Here is a 26,316-nt window from a genome sequence, read left to right on the forward strand (position 1 = left end):
GAGAAAGAGAGAGAGAGAGAAAGGGAGAGGGAAAGAGAGAGAGAGAAGAGACAGAAAGAAAGAAGTAAGAGGAAGGTAGGAAGGAAAAGAGAACTATATCAAAGAAATTCCTGGCAAAGATCATTGGTTGAACTTTGTCATTTAGGGAAGATACGATTACCAATATTCAAGGAATCTGCTATTAGCCACTGATGCCAGCAGGTTTTTATGTACTGTTAATAAGTGACAGTATAAAAATGATTATATTAACTATATAAAATCATGATTTATGTGTTATATACACCGTTAAAATGTACTTTACAAAATGGCTGTTCTCTATGAATAAAAATATCTTCTTGTAACACAGAAGCAAAATATGTTATCTGTTACCAGATTTATAGGCTCTTCTTCCTTTCTTCCAGCCATACAATCTGCTGTTCATATATTCTGCCTCTCCTGTGAATTCAACCTACTAAACCTAAGACTTCAAGTGGAGGGTAGACGTATATATAAGTGGAGGCTAGATGTGTATAGCAACTTAGTTGGCTTTCGCTACTCAATCTCAACATTGCTTTACTTCATCATCATCATCATCATCATCATCGTTTAACATCCGCTTTCCATGCTAGCATGGGTTGGACGATTTGACTGAGGGCTGGCGAGCCAGATGGCTGCACCAGGCTCCAATCTTGATCTGATAATATCAATAATGATAATAGCAATTATCCTTCCTTCTGATAATATATTTAACATTAGTCTTTAGTATCACTAGTTAGAAACATAACTTTAAACTACCGATATCATATCACCAACACTGCCATGACGATCATCAGACACCATCCTGACATTTTCTGACTCACAACAAACTCTGATCCACTGAACAATACTCCTGTCACATTGAAACTAGTGAAGTTCCTTCAATGACCAACATCCGGTTCAGCAGTCAGAATAAAATCTGAACTTTGATTAATAAACTATCTTACAGGAAGATCTTTAAACTTTAGTTCATTATCCCATTACATCTTCCCTCTATCCACCTCATACCATTTTAATGAAATTACTTCTCTTTCAACTAATAACATGCATTATAATGTGTTTCTTTCACTAAACCAATCACACAAAGATTACAAGCAACCCTTTATGCTGGGGAATGTTGCCCTTTAAAAATGCATTCTCCCCCTCACAATACACTAAGGTATTTCAAACCTCAACATCAATATTATTCATGATTCCCTCAAAGAACCTGAACACTATGAATTTTGTTTTTGATTTTTCTTTGAAACAATACAAAAATATAATCAACATCAAAATCATTGCTTCTGTTACCAGCAGAAAAAAAAGACTGGCTGCATGAGTGGCTGTAGGGTAAGGAAGTTTGCTTCCCAACCACATGGTTCCAGGTTCAGTCCCACAAGAAGAAGAAGAAGAAGAAGAAGAAGAAGAAGAAGAAGAAGAAGAAGAAGAAGAGGAAGTTGTTGTTGTTGTTGTCGTTGTTGTCGTTGTCGTCGTCGTCGTCGCTGCTGCTGCCACTATCACCACTGCTGCCAGTACAATCACTGCTGCTGTTGCTGTTGTTGTTGAGCAGCATTCAGGTCTGCACTGATTGAAAAGACTCATCCTCAAAAGGAGTCTAGTCATGACCATTCCATCTAACATCCCAGCTTCATATACCTCATGCTATATTACCAAATATAGACTTTGAAATCAGACTTAAAGATGATAAGATGTTATTTAAGAAAAAGTTGGTTGCTATTTCTAGCCTGTTGAGCATCCACCAAAGCATCTCCTTGGGAACTCCTCATTTGTTCAAAACCTGGTTTGAGGAAATTTCTTCCTCAAGTTTCTCACACACTTGAACACAGCTTCCTACCATTGTGGGACTATTGAATATGTATGGACATCTTTTGAATAGTCCCCTTATCATTGTGTCACTATTCAGTGCTTATGCACATCTGTTTGTGTAGGATATTTATTTGTACATGGTCATCTGTTTAAAACTGCTTACCAATTTTAGTGAGGTAACTCAAGGCAGAAAGACATCTGGGTTTTTTTAATTAATGTAACCAAGTTACAGGATCTCTTTTTACTGTATTAATATCATCTTTAGCTTTGCATTATACGTATTATTACATTATCCCTCCTCTATATATCCTGTGTCATAATTGTATTATATATTATTACTACAATATGTTATTAGTTGCTTTTTATAATCATACTGTATACCTATATATCTATCATATATGAAATGTATGAATTATTTTTTACCATTTGGCAATACATACCAAATACATATACACCACGTGCGCACACACACACGCACACATACACACACACACATAAATGAGGGGAAGTCAAAAATTATCCACACTCTCACCATAACATATCTTTATTACTGTCACACTGCCTTCTGTGCATGTGTACTTATAGTTCGTCCTATTGTGGTCACATGATCAAAGTTTGAGCCTAATCATGCCATTTTCTTTCTGGCTTTACAGTGAAATCGTGGCCATCCACTAAGAATGTGCATCAATGAAGAACAAAGAGAAGGGATCCAATTTCTCTCGTTGGGAGATTGTGTCACGTACTGAAATTCATCAGAGGCTTTGAGCACAATTGGTTAATAGTTTCAACAGTCTGGGCTTTGGCATTTGGTGCAAATTGCTGGCTTCAGTTTCTTGGCCAGCAAAGCACTGTATCTTGCACTATTGATTGTACACCCCTTTTCCAGGTAATCTTCCAGTATAGGCCCTTTTGAGTGCCAAAAATGGGTTAGCATCACCTTTCCTGTGGAAGACTGAGTCTTGAATTTCTTTGTAGCTGGCAAGCCAGGATGTTTCCACACCATACTCTGTCTTTGAGATTCTGCCTCATAATGATGGACCCATGTTGCATCTCCTGTGACTATTCTGCTCAAAAATTCCTCACCCTCATTGTTGTAGTGATTGAATAAATGCTGGAAAATCTCAAGATGTTTGCACTTGTGCTCTGCAGTAAGCTCTCTTGGCACCCATCTTGCATAGACTTTATGGAAGCTGAGCTCATCGTGGATGATTTTCAGCCTCTGACACATTTTCCAGCCAGAGAAATCAGATCACGGCTCTTTGTTCTCCTTTGATGCACATTGCTAGTGGAGCAGCCATAATTACACAGTAAAGCCAGAAATAAAATTGGTGTAATCAGACTCAAACTTCGATCACATGGCCACAATAGTACCAACTATGAGTATGCATGCACAGAAGGCAGTGTGATAATAATAAAGATATGTTATGGCAAAAGTGCAGATAATTTTTGACTTCCCCTTGTATGTATATATATATATATAATATATATATATATATATATATATATATACATACAGGACAGATAAATCTCCCGCAATACTGTCAAATTCTACTCAGTAGTCACATAGACTATTGCGCTAGAAATACAAATCCCAAATTTCATATATTCCCTTTTTATCAATGTAAAGAACAGAATCAACAAGGAGAATTTTTTATTCAAAAATTCCAAACGCTTCTTAATATACAAACTCCACGGTGACCATATTCCTTTTTCTAGCATCCTGTCTGACAAAAAATTGATATAAGCATCCTGTTCGACAAAAAATCCTGCATTCCAATTAAAGAGTGTAAAATCCACAGAATTGTCTCTCCTTATTCACAGGAACTGAATAACTCCCACCCCATTTCCTGTTTTGACACATAAAAATCCAACCTTTTCAAACAACACACTTCACTTAAACACATACATCCTAATCCTCCAAAGAAGTTTTTCCAAGGATTAATATTGAAATCTAACACCATAAAGACTCTACAATGTATTGGTATACTTATTTATTAATTTTTGTATATATATTATTATTTTTTGAAAAAAACATTGTAAATTTTTTTTTCCCCTTCCTCAATTAAAAAAAAATTTTTTCCATTTCCAAATCTTGAAAATTTGCCTTGCAATGAAAGCCAGTTTGATTTCTTTTTTCTTTTTTAATTTTTCATACACCCATTTTTATTAAAATTTACTTTCAATTTAGCATTCTGCCTTATTATTATTTTTTTCCTCTCCTACCATTCCTCCACATGCAGTTAACACAACCCCACCAGTTACTGATTTATACACACACACACACACACACACACACATATATATATATATATATATATATATATGTATATATATATAAAATACATATATATATATATATATATATACACACATATATATATATATATTATATATATATATATATATATATATATATACACATATATATATATAAATATCTAATATAATAAATGTGCAAACTAATTTCTGTGTGTCAGTGTGTCACACTTAAACCCCCTCTCTCACTATTCAATGATACTATTACTATTCCTTATGATAGCGTGAGAGTAGGCATTAATACAGTGAGAGTGGTGGCAAAGACAGACAAAGAGAAAGAGAGAAAGAAAAAGAGAGGGAGAGAAAGAGAGAAAGTGAGTTGATGATGTTTTATTAAAAGTAGAAGTGTTGATGGTGGCAGTGGGAGTAATAATAAAAGAGAGAGAAAGAGGGGGTATGTGAGAGAAAGAGGGAGATGATGTACCACTTTGTTTAACCATGTCTCTTGAAGGGGGTCTCAATACATACACACATATAAAATACACGTTAATTGAAATAAAGTTTCTCCAAAATTAAACACATCTAATATAATAAATCCTTTCTACTGGAAGCACAAGTCCTCAAATTTTGGGGTAAGGCATTAAGTTGAATACATCGACCCCAGTATATAACTGGTACTAATTTTATTGACCCCGAAAGGATGAAAGGCAAAATCAACCTCATTGGTCTCATTTTTTATTCATTGGTCTCATTTTTAATCTTTTAAATATCTCTATGTTGCCTCTCTCATTTCTTTGTTTCTGCCATGGGGTAGCCATGCATCTTGGTCTTTTGCAGTGTTCACTCCCATCATCTATACCAGAAACCTTTCTTCTGTACCTGAAGCCGTTCTTTTGTATCAAAAACCTGTGTCAAAAGCGTTTTTCTCTCCCTCTCTCACCACCAATACCAGCACACTATCAATGACAGTATCAGGATATTATGGAAATCATGCCAAAGCAGGCAACAGAGCCAGGTGCAGTTCTCTGGTTTGCCAGCTCCTTTCAAACCATCCGACCCATGCTAGCAAAGAAGACAGATGTTAAATGATGGTGATGATGATATCTATATATTTAACCAATCAAACAGCTGAGGAACATTTCAAAGTAATGAGCATGTGAAATATCATGTATGAGTTTGAGAAAGTTCCATCATAATTAAAGTTGCATTCTTGAAATATTTCCCCAATTTTGCTGACAAATCTGTTTTTTTATTTTTTAATATTTCTAAGCTTTGATGTCTTCCTGGGTCTACCTCTTCTGCAGGTTCCCTCCATAATTAGAGATCAGCACTTCTTTATGTGGTTGTCCTGGTCCATATGTATCACATGACCATAATAGCACGATCCTCTCTCTTGCAGTGTGTAATATCTTTGATTGCATAGTATCTATCATGGATTTATCAAGCAGAATCCAACTTACAGAGTTGTAAGAGTGTGTGAAACGGCTACAATTGTGTAGATGTGGGTTTAGTTGTTGTTTACCTACAAGACATACATGATGGAAAGTAATTCAAACCATGATGATGATGATCATCATCATCATTTAATGTCTGCTTTCCATGCCGGCATGGGTTGGACAGTTTGACTGAGGTCTGGAGAGCCAGTGACTGCACCAGGCTCCAATCTGATCTGGCGATGTTTCTACAGCCGGATGCCCTTCCTAATGCCAACCACTCCAAGGGTATAGTGCGTGCTTTTTATGTCCCACTGGCACAGAAGCCAGTCAGTCAGGCCTGGCATTGATCATGTTCGGATAATGCTTTTTACACGCCACCAGCACAGGATCATTGAATCATTTTCCATACATCTACAATTACTAGTCTGTCAAACATATCCCATCCGCTTTTAAGATTATAGTGTTTGAGACCAGGGAGATTCGGCAGTTATTTTTAGCAAGTTGAGTGACTAAGCAGAGGTTTGGGGTTTATATCAGAAAGAAAACAGAGAGGTTAATGTTGTGGTGGTGTTCTGTGTGGCTAATCAATGTCAGTGTCAGTACTTAGCTATAAAAGTATAGCTGCAGTGGTCATGGAATGTAGCATGAATTATGCCTTGACACCTTTAATTTAGTTCTTGCTGTAGCATAGCTTTGGTCAATTCTGTTTAAGCAGATCTATGGCAACCCACATGGCCAGAACCCCAGTTATGAAGTGAACTACCATCATCATCATCATCATCATCTTCATCACTGTCATCATCATTATCCTTTAATGTCCGTTTTCCAAACTGGTATGGGTTGAACGGTTTGACCAGAGCTGGCAAGCCAGAGAACTGTATCAGGTTCTAGTCTGATTTGGCTTAGTTTCTATGGCTGGATGCCCTTCTTAATGCCAATTCCTTTACAGTGTGTACTGGCTGCTTTTAACATGTCACTGGCATGAGTGCTTTTACATGGCACTGACACAGGACTCTTCTAGGCTAATCCACTTCACTGAAGGATGCAGCCTTCACACTTCTGCTGTGGAGAATGGGTCGTTTTAAGTACAGCAAGGCACTAGGTATTTGGTCCTTTGTCATCTTATCCAAAAGTTCAGCATTCTGAGGTCATCCTTCAGCACTTCATCCCATGTCTTCCTGGGTCTCCCTCCTCCATGAGTGCCATCCATTATGAGTGATCAGCACTTCTTTATGGAGCTGTCAGCATCCATCCACATCACATGACCAAACCAACGCAGTTTTCTCTCTTGCACACTCCACTGAATTCCTCTTATGCTTAACTTCTCTCTCAATACACTAACACTCTGTCACACACATACACTTACATTACACATCCAGTGGATCACACTAGCTTCATTCTTCTCTAGCCTTTACATGTCCTCTGCATTCAGGGCCCATGTCTCACTACCCTGTAGAATTGCTGTTAGTATGCATGCATCATACAATCTTCTTTTCACTCTGAAGTTGTCAACAGAGTTAAGAACTCTCTGAATTTTCTCCATTCTATTTTCATTCTAGCAATTACATTCTCTGTACATCTTCCCCTGCTACTAATTAGGTGCCCTAGGTAGCAGAAATTACTCACTACCTCGAAAGAGCCTCTGAGGCATTTGAGAAAATCGATTTCCCAAGTATCTGTAGTTTTTATGGCTCCTGTGCACCTTCCACATACAAACACTACTTTCTCTGATAATTTTCTTATTATTCTACTGCACCTCTTGTGTGTCCTTAACTTGCATTGGGTACACCACATAGAATTCCCCCATACACCTTTCCTACAAATTGAACAGGACCAGGCTAGACTAAACTATATCCTAGGCACTGGATTGTTATCTATAATTAATTTCTGAAAGCATAATCTACCCAAATGTTACCTTACTTATGATACAATGCCAATATATGTTCTGCTATTACAGCATTTACTTACCAATGCACTGGGACTTGTCTTCACTAAGAACAAAACTCTTTTTACATTTGCAGTAGTATGATCCAACAGTATTAAAACATTTCCCACCACTGCAGGCTTTCCTATAACGTTCACATTCATTTAGATCTACAAAAACAAATAAAAAAGAAATAATCAATATGCATACACGCAGGCATGCATACACATATATAACAGCAGTGTATATATTTTGAGATTTATTATATACAAGTAAACTTCTGACACAAGTGAATGTGATACTACAGTTGGTATTTAAAGGAGACAATTTTTTCAAGTTTTCGACAATGAACTAAAAAAAGAGAAAAATATGAATAACTTTGTGTACAATATTTTCTCTGTGTGTTAGATAGTTTAAATTCCTACTTTTATGAAAAATACACCAAACAAATAAAAATTTAATTTGAAAGGATCTTGAATTGAAATAGATACCATTTTTCCTGACCTTTTACACCAAGGTATTATTGTTATGGTTATTTCTTACAATTTTGCTGTAGTGACATGATCAGAGTAACAAACAGCCTCAGATTTACAAAGAAGGAAAGAATTGTTTTATAACAACCACACCAAAACGAAGCTTAAATGGAAGGAAGTAAAACGAATCCACTTAATGATATATGATCATATAAGGCAGTGAGCTGCTGGAATCATTAGCTTGTTGGCCAAAATGTTTAGCGGCATTTCATCCGTTTTTACATTCTGAGTTCAAATTCCACTGAGGTCTTTCATCCTTTCGGAGTTAATCAAATAAGTACCAATTAAGCACTGGGCTTGATTTAATTGACTAAGCCTCTACCCCAAAATTGCTGGCCTTGTGTCAAAATTTGAAACCATTATGTCACTATAATACTTTAAGTATGGCATGACAATAACAATATCTTATTTTTCCTCTGCATTAAATCTAAAGTCTAGTTCCCATATATTAAAAAATATTGTCAATATTCATTTAAATCAGATTTTAAGTTAGAAACTTCTGTGTCATGGATATGTGATAAAATTAAAATTTTCTGATGACCTCAATCAACAATGATAACCATCACATTACTCCAGCTTTTGCTCAACATTAACAGTTGCCAGACAAATCACTGAGAACCACTTTAATTTCAGATAATCCCTTTCAATCTGTCCTTTCAGGTTCTACTAAAGACCTTAGTTTATATGTCTAGTTTGTAGGAGTCTTGCAACATGGCCCAAAAGCATTTGCAATCAAATATATCAAGTTTGCTCTATTGATGAGTTTGCAGATGCCATGTCTCAGTGCTAGCAAAGACATTTGTATTGCCTGAGAGTTTACTACTATCCCATATCTTGAGCAGTCAATTGAACACAGCTGAAACTTTCCCCATTTTTTGTTGAGGTTTATGAAGCTTCCAAGGTAGTTGAAGCTTCTCTTTCACTTTGATTCATGTTCTGCCAACCGCTTTAGCCAACTGCATTTGTCTTTCTACTAACTTTATGTTAGAGGTATAGATTTAATCTGTAGCCTGGTTTAAGACCACTGCTTGACCATTAAGTATCGTTAGTGCAGTCCACTTTGTTGCAAGTATTTGAACAAGATCTCCAGTTTGGCGACAATCCACCAATCTTAGAGACTCTACAAAAATATCATTGGTATTAACCCTCCTCCTCAAAGTAGGTTCTAGAAAATAACTCTCAAGGTGTTTCCCCAGTCTGATCATAGTCAAATGACTGAAACTAGTGGAAAACACAGATGTTTAACCCTTTAGCTTTTAAACTGGTTGCATCTGACTCAAATACTTTATCTGTTTTATGTACAAACCAGCCAGATCTTGCTTCTCATACTTATCCTATAATGTCATTCTAAAAAATAAACAATCACATCCATGAAATCTCAAAGCTACACAATAATGCATGAGTAATTCAAAATAATGTGAGTAAAAGAAGCATTGCATTTGACAGAATAATCTAAATGCTAAAGGCTTGATCCAGAATTATAACAACTAACATTTTACGTAACTATTTTTAAGAGTCTAAATTAACAAAAAAAAAAAAGATGGAGCTACTCTTTTACATTGATTTTTCATTTTTTTAGCTATCTCTGCAAAGAGTGAAGCTGATTCTCAAGAAAGTCACTTACCTTCACATGAATGTCGATCTGCTGCTAATTTGTAACCTTTTCTCTCACAACGACACTTATATGAGCCATGTATATTTTCACATCTGTCAGAACAGCCACCATTATTGATGGAACATTCATCAAAGTCTTGGAGGAAAAAACAACAGTGAAAGAAAAAGACAAAGATCAGATATTATTGGAAGCAATATAACTAAAGATTGTTAGTACAAGTCTCAATCCATCTTTCAAAATTGTCAAAGCAATTAACATTAGTTAATCAGTTGGAAAATTGAAGGTTAATCAAAAAGACACAAGAAATAGTGATGACACTAGATCATAGAGCAGAATCGTCTTACATGTAATCATATCTTTAACATTTTAGTTTCTAATTAAAGTGAGTTTTTAATCAGACATGGCTGGGAAAAATAAACATTTAGTGCATATAATTAGAGTAAAATATAACTGTGTATGTGTGTGTGTGTGGTGTGTGTGTGTGTGTGTGCATTTGTGTGTCTGTGTGTGTGTATGTTGTCTGAGTATGTGTGGTGCTGTACGCATGCGCATGCTTTCAGGAGAATGAGACAAAGCTGCTTTTTCAAGACAAACTTTTCAATAAGTTTTCTTATTTTCAGAAATGATTTAATAATAGATTTAATATAATTTATTGAACTTTATGTCACATCAGGCAATGATATACAGATAACTTATATGTTATCGTAAAAAACAGTGATATATTGATAATTGAAGCAGCGATAACTATGTTATTGTATCAAGTAGGGATATATATATATATATATTCTGGTATTGTATTTAGTAGAGATATAGAGGTAACAAATATCACATTAAGCATTGATATATGCCGAGTAAGTGTTGTTATATTAAACAGATATATTCAGATAACTAGATATTATAATAAGCAGTGACATATAAATAACTTAATAAATATTAAGCAGTGAAATAAAGGGAGAGAAAGAGAGAGAGAGGGGGGGATGAGACATACAGACAGACAGAAGACAGAGTGGAGTAGATAGATAGATAGATAGATAGATAGATAGATAGATAGATAGATAGATAGATAGATAGATAGATAGATAGATAGGTTAAGCAGTTAAATATAGATAACTTGTTCTCATATCAGTAAGTATTTGAGAGTGTTTCTATGGCATGCCTCATTTGTACTATAGGCATCCTTCTTATAACAATAAGTTCTGTTATTGAATTCTGCACTCACATATATTGTAAAGTATAACCACTAATTTTAAAATACAGTCTGCAATTTTGTCATGATGTTCAGGAAAATTTTAACAATTATAAAAACCAAAATCATGATGGATATATATACACAGCCATGACACAAGTAAATAGACATCCATAAAACATCGTTTTATGTTTACTTTATCTTGTAAAGATTTATATTTTTTTTTATTAATTGACATTTTTATGTTTCAGGTTCTATATGTGACTGTTTAATCATGTCACACACAAAAGAAACCTTGGGACTGTCTGAATTTCAAAGAGGCTATATTGTGGGTTACTCTGAAGGTGGACATAATCAGCATAAGATTGCAGAAAATCTTGGGATCCTGCTTTCTACAGTTAATAGAGGGATTGTGTAATTCACCAGAGAGGGGAAGGAGTCTACATCACCTCACCCAGATCAATTGGGGCCCTCTGACAGGACCCTTCTCTTTGTTAAGAGAAGTGTGGAGAATAATCCTCGTCGCAAGGCCTCTGACATAGCAGAACAAGTTGATGTCAATCCCAGAACAGCTGTCAGGTATCTCCACAAACTTCGCTACTATGGCAGAGCAGTAAGAAGTAAGCCACTTCTTTGACTAGCCATTATCAAGCAGAGAAAAGATTGGGTCAGTGAGATGGTGGCAGGACCACTAGCATATTGTGACACTCTGTCATATTCTCCAATGAGTCCAGATTTGCTGTATTTCCTGACTGTGATCAAGTGTGGGTCTGAAGACTCTGTGATCAAGAATTTGATTTGAAAAGATTGCAGCCAACAATGAAACATGGCAGCTATTCTGTGATGGTCTGCAGAGCAATTTGGAGCAATGGTCACTCAGAGCTGGTGGAGTGTGAGGGAAACATAAAATCAGATAAATATGTGTCCATATTGCAGAAAGGACTCCTTCCAATCTTCTCCAGTGGTAAAATGATTAAAGAAGGCTCTTTATTTATGGAAGATGGGGCTCCTAGCCACATAGCTAAAATAACTCAAGATTGGTTGGATGAGAATGGCATTAAAAAGCTTCGATGGCCAAATCAGTCACCAGATATAAACCCTATTGAACACCTCTGGAACATAATGGACCGGACACTTGATAAAAATAACAAGAAAGCATCTTCAAAGCCAGATCTTTTGAGATTACTGCATGAAACTTGGCCAGAAATTCCTCAAGAGAATATTCGTCATCTGATCAGTAACATGCCTAATAGGGTCCTTGCATTGAAAAATGCAAAGGGCATGTCCACTAAATATTAAATATTCACATTATAATGATTAATAAATAATTTGAATGTATAATTTCAGATTTAAATAAATTTTAACGATTATAATAGTGTCAATTTACTTCTGTCATGTCTGTGTATATTTTAAACCACACCACCATCTATACATTACCTTCTCCACCCCAGCAATTCAAATGAGGTTGTTTATCATTGATCTCAATATTCTTGCAACCATTTACTCATTCCCTCCATGCCACCTCCTCACCTTGTTTGTGTATGCATAAATTCAACTCTCCTGGGTTTGTTAGTAAATTTTATGAAACACTACGTCCTTCCCATTTGACACTTTCACCCATTTCATTTTATCAAACTGTCCAACCCATGCAAGCATTGGAAATGGACAGTAAATGATGACAATGAGGATTTTGTGAACCAAAGTAATACAAGAACTACTTTTTGCCAAAGCAGATCATCATGTCCTCCTAGGATTCCAATATTTAACTATTCATGTTTAACCCCTTCGTGTTTAAACCAGCCACATCTGGCCAAAATATTTTACCTGCTTTATATTCAAACTGGCCAGATCTGGTTCCTTACACCTATCATACAATGTCAATCTAAAAATAAATTACTCCATCAAAATCTTGAAGATATGGGATAATGCATGATTAATTCAAAACACTGAATAAATAAGCATTACATCTAACAGAATAATCTGAATTCTAAAGGGTTAAAGTTTATCATATTACCCTTATTCAAGATGTCTGAAAACGGTCACCAAGTGGAAGTGAATGCAGCAATGCAAAAAGGACTGATAAAGGAATGACATCAAATGTTAAACTTGATGTTTGACAATGGTTTGATGTTGAAGAAAACCTCAGCCATATTGCAAAAATATTAACGCTTGCAATGTTTACTGAAAATAGAGATAAAATTTAGGTCAAGTGGCCAAGCAGGGAATCAGTAAAGTGGCCTGGACTTTTTTTCTTTTAAATCTGAAATGATGCCTTAAAATGGAACACCTCCCAAGTGTGTTATTCAAATAATGAAGACTAAGTTTGCTGATAAATACAAGTCATTCAGGTGAAAGCTGAGTTTGTATGAGAATTTAAGGAAAGCTGAAAGGGCTATCGAAGGCTGATCTGAAAAATTTAAGGACAACTTTAAAATGACAAGTGAAGCTGCCAGTGCTGCTATTAATTCTCCAAAGGATTTGAAGAAAATTTGTTGCTGATGAGGACTATACACCAGAACAAGTATACAATGTTGAAGAACCTGTCTCCCAGGACTTAATGAAGAAAAATCATCATCAGGTTTTCCCAAAATCCCCTCAAACTTCTTGTAGGAGGAAGTGCTGTTGGTGCTATGAAGTTCTGAAATGTGTATCGCTCCCAAAATTATGTTATGTTCAATCTTCCTGCAATTTGGCATTCAAATAGGAAAGTGAGTTTCCTGTTAGGACAAACTTTTCAGGAACATGAAATCTTGTTGAGTGAAGAATGCTTGCAGCTGCTTTTTAAAAGAGTTATGAAAAAGATTCAGGTTGAGAAATTTGTAAGTGGTTACTTATTAGGAATAGTTTGGTTCTTTGGTTTCAGAATGCGAAATTCTTTTACTCTATATTCTCTATGTAGATGGTCAATATTAAGATTACATTCAGAAAATTATTCAATTTTTAATGAGGAATTTTGAAAAGAAAAAATTATTTTCTAATCACATAACCATTATTAATGACTCATATTTGACAAAATATTTTCTTTTTTTAATTTTCTTATCAGCAATAATTAATATAATAATGTATATTGATTTTTCACTAAATTACTGTAACTATTATATTTCATTGACATATTTAATTCCTGGTATAAATCTTGATCTCTACTTTAATATATTTATTGTTATTTGGGGAGAAAGGCTGAAGAACATGCCAAGATCAGTGAGATATGATGTTTAGGTTAACTTTAATTGATGTTTAATTCGAATTCTTTAAGGTTCATTTTTAATAGGGAGATATTTGTGGAGATAATATGTAGCATACATGTGTATGTCAAACAAGAAAGTATCAAAAAACAGGTTAAATATGTCCTTCCTGGTCAGGTCATTCAATATATAGCTACAAAATATATTGATAAGTGTATAACTACTGTACAAGTCAGTCAGTGTGTAGCCCTCGTGTATGACGAAGGAGAGTTCAGCACAACAGAAGGAAGAGACAACTGGCATTAGGAAGCTGCTACCAGCAAAAGGAAAGTAGGGACCTCTAATCTTAACGGGCTCCTTCTTCTTAGGCTCTGATAATAACAAACACTTTTCCTCACCAACACTGATTTAAAAGCATGTGGTTGCATCCATGCACCAGACATTGATACTTTCTGAATTATGTCAAGATCAAGCAATACGATAAAAGATATGTTCTTGTCACCAGAACAGCTTTTATTGCTGATGATTGTTGAACAGATCCCCATCTTGTCATCACAAGCACAAAGATTAGCATTCTGTACAAACCATGAAACCAACACTCATTACCAGCTCAAAGAAAATATAACATTTCAAAACTTAAAAGCTCAATAATCAGAGACAAATATGAAATTATGAAATATCATTGATAGGACAGCAAAAAGTGCCATTAGTTTAACCAAATAGAAGTTCCAAGTTCAGTTTAACAATGACAACAATGAAGTTCCTTAAAAAGAATTAGAATCAAACATTCAAACACCAATGCCAAATCAAACTCATGGAAATACAAAACCATTAGTACTACAGAAAGCAATGGTACTTAGAAACTATTCTGATGTATGCTAGCTAAGAAACTTCTTTGGCAGAACAAGGCAAATGTTTTGTCAGTGGGTTACTTTCTAGCTGCAGACAGTACCAACATCATAACAGAAAGAAAAGCTAATCTCTGATCCTGGAGGGAACATTTTCCTCTCATTGCTGAATCAGAAATGAACAACAGGCGTAGATTCCTTCAGAGACATCCCACATTGTCACAAACAGCAGCAGCAGTGAATGAAAGTACAACCATCATTTTAAAATGAACAGCATGAAGCCTCCAGAACCAGAAACATTTTTCTTGAATTACTAAAACGTGGCAGACCTTTCAAAACCAGGCTTTTCACTCGAAAGATTTATGAGACTCAAACAAATTTTAAAATGCAGTTATTATCACCTTGAAGAAAGATCAAAAATCTTGTGTGAATTATTGTGGAAGCATTGCTCTCCATCACAAGAAAATTATTAGCAAAAATCCTTCCAAATCATTTCCAGATCATTGAAGAGAAGGTTTTTCCAAAATCTCAATGTGATTTTTGAGCCTCTCACAATACAATTAACATAATTTTGAGTGCAAGGCAACTGCAAGGGAAAGCAGAAAATAGCATAAACCATACTTCTTGTCTTCTATGACTCAGATGGTGTACCAAGAAAGGCCATATGGATGGTTCTTCAACCTTTTTGACTACCCAAACCACTTCACCTCATCGATTCAATCCCTGCATAAGTATAACAGGTTGTGTTTTGCATAAAAATAAAATTTCTGAACAATTCCCAGTTATATGTAAATTGAAACACACTTTTTTTACATACACTTATATATTCATTGTTGGTGCTTGTTGAACTTCTGAACAGTTCAGGTGTTGATATCAGATTATGTGTTGAAGGTAAACATTTTAAAGATAACCAGATTTCAATTTCTCAACTTTCTAACATCCAACACTTCTCGGGGCTTCAACACAGAACTGACAAAATAGCATGCCAGGAACTCCAGAAATCAGTCAAAAACTTCGCTGATACATATGATTGTTTTGACCTAAGTGAATATTAAGAATTCTAAAATCCTTGTCCAACTTTCTCCAAAGATTAATCTCCTTGATTTTAATATCACCATCTTCAGTACACCTCTCAACCAAGTAGGCCACTTTCCCTATGTGGAAGTTTTCTTTCTAACAAATATAGTTCTGAAAAGGATGTGGAACATAGAACTGGACCATCTTGATTCAGTAATTAGAGAACTAGTAAATCAAAGTTCTATTCAATAAAATTGATGCTTGTCAAGCTATCACTTCAATATTATTATACAGTCATGAATCATGAATTTTATAGCTGGAACAAAACATCAAAAAACAGAAGAGGACTACATTGTTAATAATGATGTCCTAGAAAACGCCAGCTGCCAAATCATAGAATTTACCTCATAGAATATTGGTTAGAAGGATCAGAGAATGTGGTTAGAATGAAATAAAAGAAATTTTCTCATCTCATTACAAATACAAATTAAAAATCAACCCCTAAAATGTCCGGAGTTGAGAGAAAAAAGTGTGATACTGAAGCCCAGGACTGTTCCAACTTGTATCACTCTGTTACCATGACAACTGACTGTTTTGAAGTCAAAAGAAAAAGAAAAGCTGAAGATCCAACAGCAGCTACTCTCTCCATTAATTCTTTCAGACCATCTTTGGTCCTGCTTGTTTTGCACGAGTATTGGACTTCTCAATCTTCAGCACTTTCAACAGAATCATGAGGAAACTGAAATTTTCTCCTTATTGAAAGAGGCAATTCTCAGGAACTTTGACTAATAGAGTTGTTGGTCAAACTACAATAACTACAGGGAACTCACAGTCAAATGCTTGCTCTGATAAAAATAATAATAAAATTTCCTTCGCATTACATGGTCATCTTAAACAAAAAATGTCGCATTAGACGTACTTCTGCATGCTACTAAAACCTTGGCATTATCACAGCTAAAATGTCTGAAGTTTGCTCAATCAGAATTCACTTGGAGTCTCTTGGAGTCAAACAACCACAAAAACATGGGAGATAATTCCAAAATGCCACACAGGAGATAGAATGGTTGACTAAAGTATTTAGTAGGGATCTGGGGTAAGACAAAGTCAGGATAAAAAGAGGAGAGGTGAGTGTGTAGAACACTCCACAAGTTACTAGTCATTGTTGTTGTTAATTAGTTCCAAGTCAGCCCTGATCATACATAACTATGTCACATAGATAATTAGTTCAGTGATTAGCTACGATCCACAGATTTGGTATTCTGTTTTGTTAGGTAGTTAGTTTATGGGAGAAGTAGAGATGTAAAAAAGAAAGCTTAGTCAATGTAAATAATGGTTTCAATATCTGGCACAAGGCCAGCAATTTCAGAGGAATGGGTAAGTCAATTACATTGACTTGCATTGACTGTTACTTAATTTATCGATTGCAAAAGGATGAAAGGCAAAGCCGACCTTGGTGGAATTTGAACTCAGAATGTAGAGACGGGCGACATGCCACTAAGCATTTTGTCCTTTATGCTGATTCTGCTAGCTCACCGCTTTTGTCAAAGTAAATTATCCTTTCTACTATATGCACAAGGCCTTAAATTTTGGGGGAAGGGGCCAGTCGATTAGAACAACCCCAGTATACAACTGGTACTTAATTTATCAACCCCAAAAGGATGAAAGGCAAAGTTGACCGTGGCAGAATTTGAACTCAGAACGTAGCAGCAGACAAAATACCACTAAGCATTTCACCCGGCATGCTAACGCTTCTGCCAGCTCACCACCTTATGTTAATGTGAATAATTATAGCAACCTGAGAGAATACCAGGGGATTATGAAGACAATGACTTGTAGTGACTCTGAGGAATTTTGCTGTTTAGTTTCTATATAGGGAGGTAAAAATGTAAGATTATTTCCTTGGTACTGTTGAAAGAAGCTAAGTTATTATTTCCAAACTGGAAGAGGTTTACAATGTCTCACTTCATGAAAGGGATGCAAGTATGCAGAGATATCAGGCTTGTATATGAATGTCAGCAGTGTGCAGAATGATAAAAGAGAGTGAAGGATAGCACTGTCTGTGTTAGAATATTGTGCTTAAAATAACAACAAGTAGGTCATTAATATTCTGGCAGAATGTGAGACAACTTGTCTTAGACACCTCCCCAACAAAAACAGAAAAACAACAACACTTTTTGTCTTTTTATGCAATAGTCAGAAGTGGAAAGGTACTTTCAGTGGGGTGTCAAGGACACCCACCTAAAGAAAGAAGTTACCCTCAACCCAAATAAAGGCATAGAAAATGGTTGCCAAAATAGTGATATGAGAATCACAAACTAAATACTTACTCTTGTTGCATTAAATATGTTAACACTACCATAAAAATATAAGCATGGAATTTACTTCTGTTTCTAAAACATGACCAATATTTGAGAAAGAAAAGGTATTTTATGCGAAAGTAGAAATATATTTATAACTGATAGAAAGTTTCTTTTTTGTTACATTTATACTCTCCATTTTCATTGATAGGTGCAAAGACAATACTAATATAATAGACAAACCCTACCTCAAGCTACTAAATAAAGTTGCAGCACCAGCACATTACTTTAGTCATAGTCTTAATAAACCACAAGATACCTTAGAAAATTAACAAAAGTCAATTAGCCCTTTGTGAGCAATCAGTTTTTATTTGTTTCTCCCACTTTACACTGTCATTTTCCATTAACAATTGCTTGTTTCTGAATTTTTCTTCTCCTTTGGGGGTTTTAACACTTCGTATCTGAATATCTTCTTTTATTACCGAACAAATATGTTTGTTTCCATACATCTTATCCTGGTTATTTAGTCTATATCTGATTCTATCTTATTTCATTATTAATTTATTTCTTACCAAAATAACGTGTATTTATCTAATATTTCAATTTCTGCAAATTGTTCGCTTTCTCTCTGATAGTGTTCAATAACCTCTAGATTCTTCCACTATTTTCTTTAACTCTACCCCAATATAAAATTACTGTTAAAGTAGCAGTATTTAGTCAAGATAATCTAGAGAGATGTACTCATCAATCAATACAACATTTTACAGCAAAAAAAGTTCTCTTTTTAAAATAATGTCCAGAAAAATAAAGGAATTGGTCATGAAATGTTGTGAATGTTGTATTCATTAGAATTTAGTTCAGAGAGATTTCACTCTAAAATATTTAAATTATTTCAATAAGGCATTGGGGAGGTCTTCTATAAGGTATGAATGATTCTAATCGTATATTTTTGTTTTGTTTTGTTTTTTTGAGAGAGAGAGAGAGAGAGAGAGAGAGAGAATGGTGCTTTATGTTTGTCTTTCTACAAATGAACTGTAACATTCTCTCTGCAACAGTGTCAGGGATGTCCTATTTTTATCTTCTCTATTTCAGGTAAAATGCTCCAGTTTCACTGTCACCTGTAGTCTAGCTTAGTCACTCTTATCAACACCATTCCAGCCATAACCATTCCGTCCTTTATTCAGATGTAAAATATCTAGGATTACAGAACCCAATATGTTCACTGTTTTAAGATGGAAAATATGACTTTGGGAGATGCTGCTACTATTTCTAGCAGGAGTGACCGTAAATGTTTCCATGTTTGATGGTAAGGCTTTGTTATCAGCCCATACAAAACAATATTGATCTGATATTTCTCTTATTGAACTTTTTTTTACAAATTACTGATTAACTATTTGCTCTCTTTTAATGTAAGTATCAGATTAATTAGCTTTAGCTCTTGGGAGACTTTTATGTAGGTATTTAGTCCAGCTTGAAAACAACTTTGTAAAAAGTAACCAATCAAACTTCTTCCTTTAAACAGCAGCAAAGGAGAAGGAAGTCTCTCATTGATTGTAGCTCATATTGCCATCAAATTTTGGCATAAGGCCAGCCATTTCAGGGGAGCAGGTTAGTCGATTACAACAAGCCCAGTGCTCAACTGGTACTCTATTTTAGTGACCCTGAAAGGGTTGAAAGGTAAAGTTGACCTCAGTGGAATTTGAACTCAGGATGTAAACATAGGAAGCAAATTTTCTTGAATGTTCAGAAAGTAGATTGATATCATCTATATTGAAGTGGGCATTGGTAAAGGTAACAGCAAGTAGGCCATTAATGTATTGAGGAAGGGTGTGACATAAAGCCAACCTGCAGGAGTATGTCAGAGATGACAGAGTGCAAGTGAGTGAGAGATCTCTGTCAGCACACAATGCAATGTTACTATCTGACAGGAAGCCATCGCTCCAAAGATGAGAGGAAGATGAAGTCTGTAAGCAGATAATTCTGCTAGGAGATTTATAATGCCAGATATAGTCAAATGCTTTGTTGATGCCAAGTGCAGCAGCATTGTTTTCATCAAATTTCTTGATGATTAGAGTCCACTGATAAGTAACATTGGAAAGCAGGTTTCCAGCAGATCTGGCTCAACAAAAGTTGTACTGTTGGCCATCAGGGAACGAGAGATTCAAGGTATTTGAAAATGTGGCTGTAAACAAAGCATGCACAGCACTGAATTAGATGCAAAAAATGAAAGCAAATACAGAGGCAGTTCTGCTTACATAACCATCATGGTTGTAGAGTAGAAGAAAGAAGTATTCCTCGAAGTGGCTAAATATTCTTTGGGAAAAAATTCACATTCTCACATTGAATTCACTTATACAGATCTTTTCAAATGGTTTGTCATTCACAGTCATTGATATATATGATGCAAATATTAAAATATTGCACTCAGATATATTGTAATAATGTCATCAGATATTAGGGTATATCAAATAATTGGCTTTACTTGGATTCATATTAAAAGATAATTCAAATTGTTACAGAAACACCACTGCAATATCTTTAGTCTCAGAGAAGATAGGATTTCCGAAGTAGGCACAAAACCAGGTATCTATAGGATTGGTGAAATTATGTGATTTTTATATTCAGAAATGGTCTGTTAAAAGATGTGTGGGAAGAGAAATTGCAATCAAAACTGTTTTGCATACTTGATTCGCTGTGAACATGCAATAATTCCAGTTAATTGATGTAACTCTGTTTGTATGCGATTATATTGAACAATTTCATTTAACATCCTGAACCACAACAAAACACTGCAGGAGGGAGACTTTTATAAAGTTATTCAACACACTAGAAATAACAAGTAAATCTCCCTCAAATCACAACTTACCATTTAATAAAAAAATAAATAAATGAGATATTGAATAATGAATGCATTCCTAAATAAACTATACCCAAATATGGAATCGTTATGGCTTGAAAATATTTAATCATAGATTTGCTTAATCAGAGTTGACATAAGATGAAGCAATAACAACCATAATTTCTTCAGATAAAGAAAGGCTTGCAAGAAAGAAGACTGAGAAGCAGAGTTGATAGAAGAACAAAAAAAGAATCGAGTTCCTTACCATTACAAGAATGTGGATTCCTGCTATCTACATATCCAGCTACTGAACAGTTACATCTGTAAGATCCTGGAATGTTGATACAGCGCCCAGGACATGGCGTATTCTTTAAAGTTACACATTCATCAATGTCTGTGAAAAAAATAAAATGACAATGAAGAATTATTTTGGAGACAAACCAAGTATCTTTCATAAATCAAACAATAAAGCATGCCTCATGCAAATAATCCCCATTATTATCAACATCATTTGCAGAAGCAATAAGCATAGCAACAGTAGTAGCCTCAGTTCAGTCTCTTTTACATGCTGATTCAAAATGGATAGATTTACCAGAGAGATATCCTTCAGCTATTCCTTCCTGTCTTGGTTTCATATCTCTGCTGCTGAAATAGTTTTTATTGAACAAATTATCACCATTATTACATGGTGCAGTGGAATCGATTCAATGATACAATGAAGCATCTAGTCTGGTGCTTCATATTTCATCAGTCAAGTCCACTGGGAGTTAAAATTGTCTTGTATTTCTTCAGGATCAGTGAGTTGAGTAGCAAGGAGGAACTGAAGACAATTCAGTTAATTAAAATATTTTTCTTCCCAAAAACCATCTTATTTCAAAGCATAAAAACAAATCTTTTGTTATTAGTAGTTTTGTTATTTTCTTGTTTTATTAAGAAATGTCTAGCAGCATTTCTTCTCTTTATTTCACATTCTGAATTTCAATACTGCAGAGGTGAATTTCCCTCTCATCTTCTCAGGATCAATAAAATAAAGAACGAATGAAGTTGATGGCATTAACTAACCTCCTTCTGCAAATTTCAGGACTGATGCCTATGTTAGAAATAATTATTATTACAAGGGTATTAGCTGGCAGAATTGTTTCAGTGTGAAGAAAAATGCCTTGCAGTTCAGGCTGTAGTTGACACAGCTTTTATCCTTCTAGAGTCAATAAAATAGAGTACCAGTCAAATACTGGGGCTGATGGGTTTGACTACCCCCTCCCCCCACTTAAAACTGCTAGCCTAAATTAAAAACTATTATCACTGATGCTGTTGCTGTTAACATTATTATTTCTGGTAGAGGTACCAGGGTGCATAGCTGGTTCAGGACAAACTCTACAGAAAAAGCAGCCCAGTCAGCCAGGTCTGATTGAAATATGAACAAGGTGCCAGGACATTGCACATGCGTTGTTCAGTCACCAAATATTTCTAACTTGTGAAGTTATGTTAAACAGCTTTTTTGTTCCATGTAGGACAGATCTGGATATCAGCCAAGTCTACCATGAAGATAGTCTCACTGTTTTTGCAATGAGGAAGAGTAGGTAGTTTTCCTTTGTCTGGTGACTATGACAGGAAAAGTTAAGATGACCATTTTCTTCAGCCAAGCCCTTATTACTGAGAGAGAAAGGTAAAAGATGAAAGGGAAGAGTTGTTTTCCTTTGAATTTGCAGAAAAATGGATGTTTCAGAGTATATGAGATTTCTTTATTGATTCTAGTTTCAGAGTAGCCCAGGATTTATTTAAGAGACATCGATTGCTTAACGATGGTTATCCTATTTTGGGGACCAGAATCATTACAGAGTTGGAAAAAATGCCATGCAATGCTTCTGCCTCTTCACATTCTTAGTTCAATATTTTCTTTCATTTTGTCTGTCTTTAAATTCTGAGTTCAAATTCTTCAGGGGTTCACTTTGCCTTTCATTCTTTTGGAGTTGATAAATAAGTACCAGTTGAGTACTAGGGTCAATGTTATTCACTTACTTCATTCCTGAAATTGTTGGTCTTGTACCAAAGTTTGAAACCCTTATTAAAAAGCTATTTAAGCTTTGACAGTCATAAGTGTCCTGCTCAAAAACACAACACAAAGCTACAGGATATGCACAACCCAGTGTACAATATTTTATGTGCTTAAAAACTGAGTCCTTCAATAATATTGATTGCAAATTTTGGCATGAGCCAGCAACTTCAGGAAGTGGATAAGCTGATTACATCATCCCCAATGTTCAACTGGTACTTATCCAAAAAGATGAAAGGCAAAGTTGACCTTGATAGAATTGGAACCCAAAACATAAAGACAGATGAAATGCCGCTAAGCATCTTGCTTGGAATACGAATGATTTTGCCTGCTCACCACCTATCAATAATATTGATAATTTATTCCATTTGGGTGGGAAAAGAAACAACCAACATAATACAGGTATTTTTATAAAACCTGATGCAAATAATGTTACATCCAACAATTTGAAATGGGTAAACACTGAATTAGGTACCATTGATTTATTTCATTTTTCTATACAAGAAACTATTGAGCTATATACCTTTTTACCTCTTTTACTATTTTCCTTGTTTTAGTCATTAGATTGCCGTCATGCTGGGGCACCACTTTAAGGAATCTTAGTAGAATAAATTGACCCTGGTACTTATTCTTTTTTATTTTTCCTTAAGCATGTTGCTTATTCTACTAATCCCTTTTGCCAAACCACTAAGTCACAGAAGTGTAAACACCAGTTGTCAAGCAGTGGTGGTGAACAGCCATAGTCACACACACACACATGTGCAACAGGCTTCTTTAAGTTTCCATCAACCAAATCCACTTCCAAGGCTTTGGTCAGCCTGAAGCTATAATAGAAAACACTTGAACAAGGTGCTATGCTGTGGGACTGAACCTGGATCCCTGTGGTTGTGAAGCAAACATCATACCACACAGCTACATCTGCATATGAGAAAAAAAAACAATAATTTGTGATCTCCAGGGTTTTTTGAAAGACCCCAGTAGCAAAAGAAAGATTTGCCACAAAGAATTAAAACCTGCTCAGAAATCTGTTTGCTAACAACCAGCCACATCCCCTGCTCCAGTCAAAACCAGTAGAGTAACTAGTGGGGTGGAGGTGAAGGGAACAGCCTGCCCTAGGTGGTGTTTTTTTATGGAGTGGCACTTTTAGATCTTTTGTAGAAGCTTATATAGGCGCAGAGAGTAGGGTGTTGCTGCCCCAGGCAGCACGCACTCTAGCTACACCACTGATCAAAACAATTGATATATATATATATGTAGTTTTATACGTAAGTTTATAGAAGAATATTTATTTCAAATTTTGGTTCCAGGCCAGCAATTTCAGGGAAGGAGATAGGTTGATTACGTTGACCCCAGTGACCAACTGGGGTCAACGTTAGCAACCTGAAAGGAAGATGATCTTGGAAGAATTTGAACTTAGAACAATGACAGGTGAAATACCACTAAGCAGCTAGTGATTCTGCCAGCTCATCACCTTAATAATAATGATGATAATAATAATAATAATAATAATAATAATAATAATAATAATAATAATAGCTTCAAATTTTAGCCCAAAGCTAGCAATTTTAGTGGGAGGGGCTAAGTCAACATCAACCCCAGTGCTCAACTGGCACTTATCTTATCAACCCTAAAAGGTGAAGTTGAGCCCAGTGGTATTTGAACTCAATCATCATCATCATCATCATCATTTAGCGTCCGTTTTCCATGCTAGCATGGGTTGGACGGTTCAACTGGGGTCGGGGAGCCCGAAGGCTGCACCAGGCCAGTCAGATATCAGGCAGTGTTTCTACAGCTGGATGCCCTTCCTAACGCCAACCACTCCGAGAGTGTAGTGGGTGATTTATGTGCCACCGACACAGGTGCCAGACGAGGCTGGCGAACGGCCACGCTCGGATGGTGTTTTTTATGTGCCACCAACACAGGTGCCAGACGAGGCTGGCAGACGGCCACGCTCGGAGTGTTTTTATGTGCCACCGACACAGGTGCCAGATGAGGCTGGTGAACGGCCACGATCGGATGGTGTTTATTACGTGCCCACAGCACGGAGGCCAGTCGATGCGGTACTGGCTACGGCCACGTTCGGATGGTTTTCTTGTGTGCCACCGGCACTGGTACCACAAAGATACAAATTCCATTGATGTTCATCTATTTTGATTTGTTTTGATTTGATTTTTGATTTTGGGTATTTAATGATAATAATTCTTTCTGCCATAGTACAATGAAAGGAAAAGTTGACCTTGGTGGCCTTTGAAGTCAGAATGTAAAGACGGATGAAATGCTGCTAAACATTTTGTCCAGTGTGGTAACAATTCTGCCGGCTTGTTACCCTTCTTTAACACAATACCATTTGTCTCTAACCTCAAATCTGATTTTTATTCAGCCTCCCATCCACCCTTCATAATTTCAAATAGCTATCAATTATCTTGCACAGATGTTGAATGATTAAGTAAGTATATTATGTCAATTTAATTAAATGCTAATTACTTTATGATTATTCCTCAGAATTTTTTTGTTTTTTTTTTCTACACCCTTACAAAGCTCTATATGTTTGTTTAAATTTATTCAATTTTTTTTCCCATTATCTCTCTGAAGGACCTCTGGGATTTTAATATTTTAATTAATGACCTTTTAGTAAACTGATTAATATTTTGTTCCTATATTCAAATTTGAATTTTTAAAGAAACACTAATAGACTGGCAATAAGAAAAACAAATTATATAGTGATTTGTTCAGACTTGTCAGTACCAATTTTTTTTTTTGAAGGTTAGGAAAATAGAGTTGATTGAAATGACTGTAGTATATTACTGGTACTTATTCTGTTGTATCCAGAAAAAAAGGAAAAAGTAATGTTGATTCAAATAGGATTTGAACACAGTAATCTATAACTCGCATTCTGCAGAAACACCTTATATATTATGTCGTCATTTCTGGAGAGGCTGTTGTACGATTGCATGGCGTACAAGAAACAGTAATTAAACATGCTTCAAATCAAATCCTGCGACCTTTTGAAAATGGACACACTGGATAGTAGAGTCCAAGATACATTGCAACTATATAACATGTAGGATGATCAAGCTTAAGTGCCTTTAATCATAAGTCTTCTTGATCAGAAATATTTGGGGTTTAAATAAGTTTCCCACCTGTGTGGTAAGTAGCTTGTTTACCAACCACATGGTTCCAGGTTCAGTCCCACTGCGTGGCACCTTGGGCAAGTGTCTTCTACTATAGCCTCGGGCTGACCAAAGCCTTGTGAGTGGATTTGGTAGACGGAAACTGAAAGAAGCCCGTCGTATATATATGTATATATAT

The 26,316-nt window shown here is 35.6% G+C and overlaps 1 protein-coding gene across 4 annotated transcripts in view; it reads right to left on the reverse strand.

The window, feature by feature from the left end:
- Window positions 1-26,316, reverse strand: part of LOC115218584 (fibrillin-1) — a 653,797-nt gene that overhangs the window by 356,467 nt on the left and 271,014 nt on the right. For 3 of the 4 annotated variants that reach the window (XM_036508171.1, XM_036508172.1, XM_029788478.2), the window contains exons 2-4: window positions 21,220-21,348; window positions 9,595-9,720; window positions 7,482-7,607 (exon numbers count right to left, since the gene is read on the reverse strand). In XM_036508171.1, the coding sequence (XP_036364064.1) occupies window positions 7,482-7,607; window positions 9,595-9,720; window positions 21,220-21,348 (381 nt within the window). Of the gene's footprint in view, window positions 1-7,481; window positions 7,608-9,594; window positions 9,721-21,219; window positions 21,349-21,546; window positions 21,664-26,316 lie in introns of those variants that run through there. The other variant, XM_036508170.1, reaches the window with a different exon arrangement.

The sequence above is a fragment of the Octopus sinensis genome, linkage group LG13, assembly GCF_006345805.1.
Source record: "Octopus sinensis linkage group LG13, ASM634580v1, whole genome shotgun sequence".
Taxonomy (NCBI): domain Eukaryota; kingdom Metazoa; phylum Mollusca; class Cephalopoda; order Octopoda; family Octopodidae; genus Octopus; species Octopus sinensis.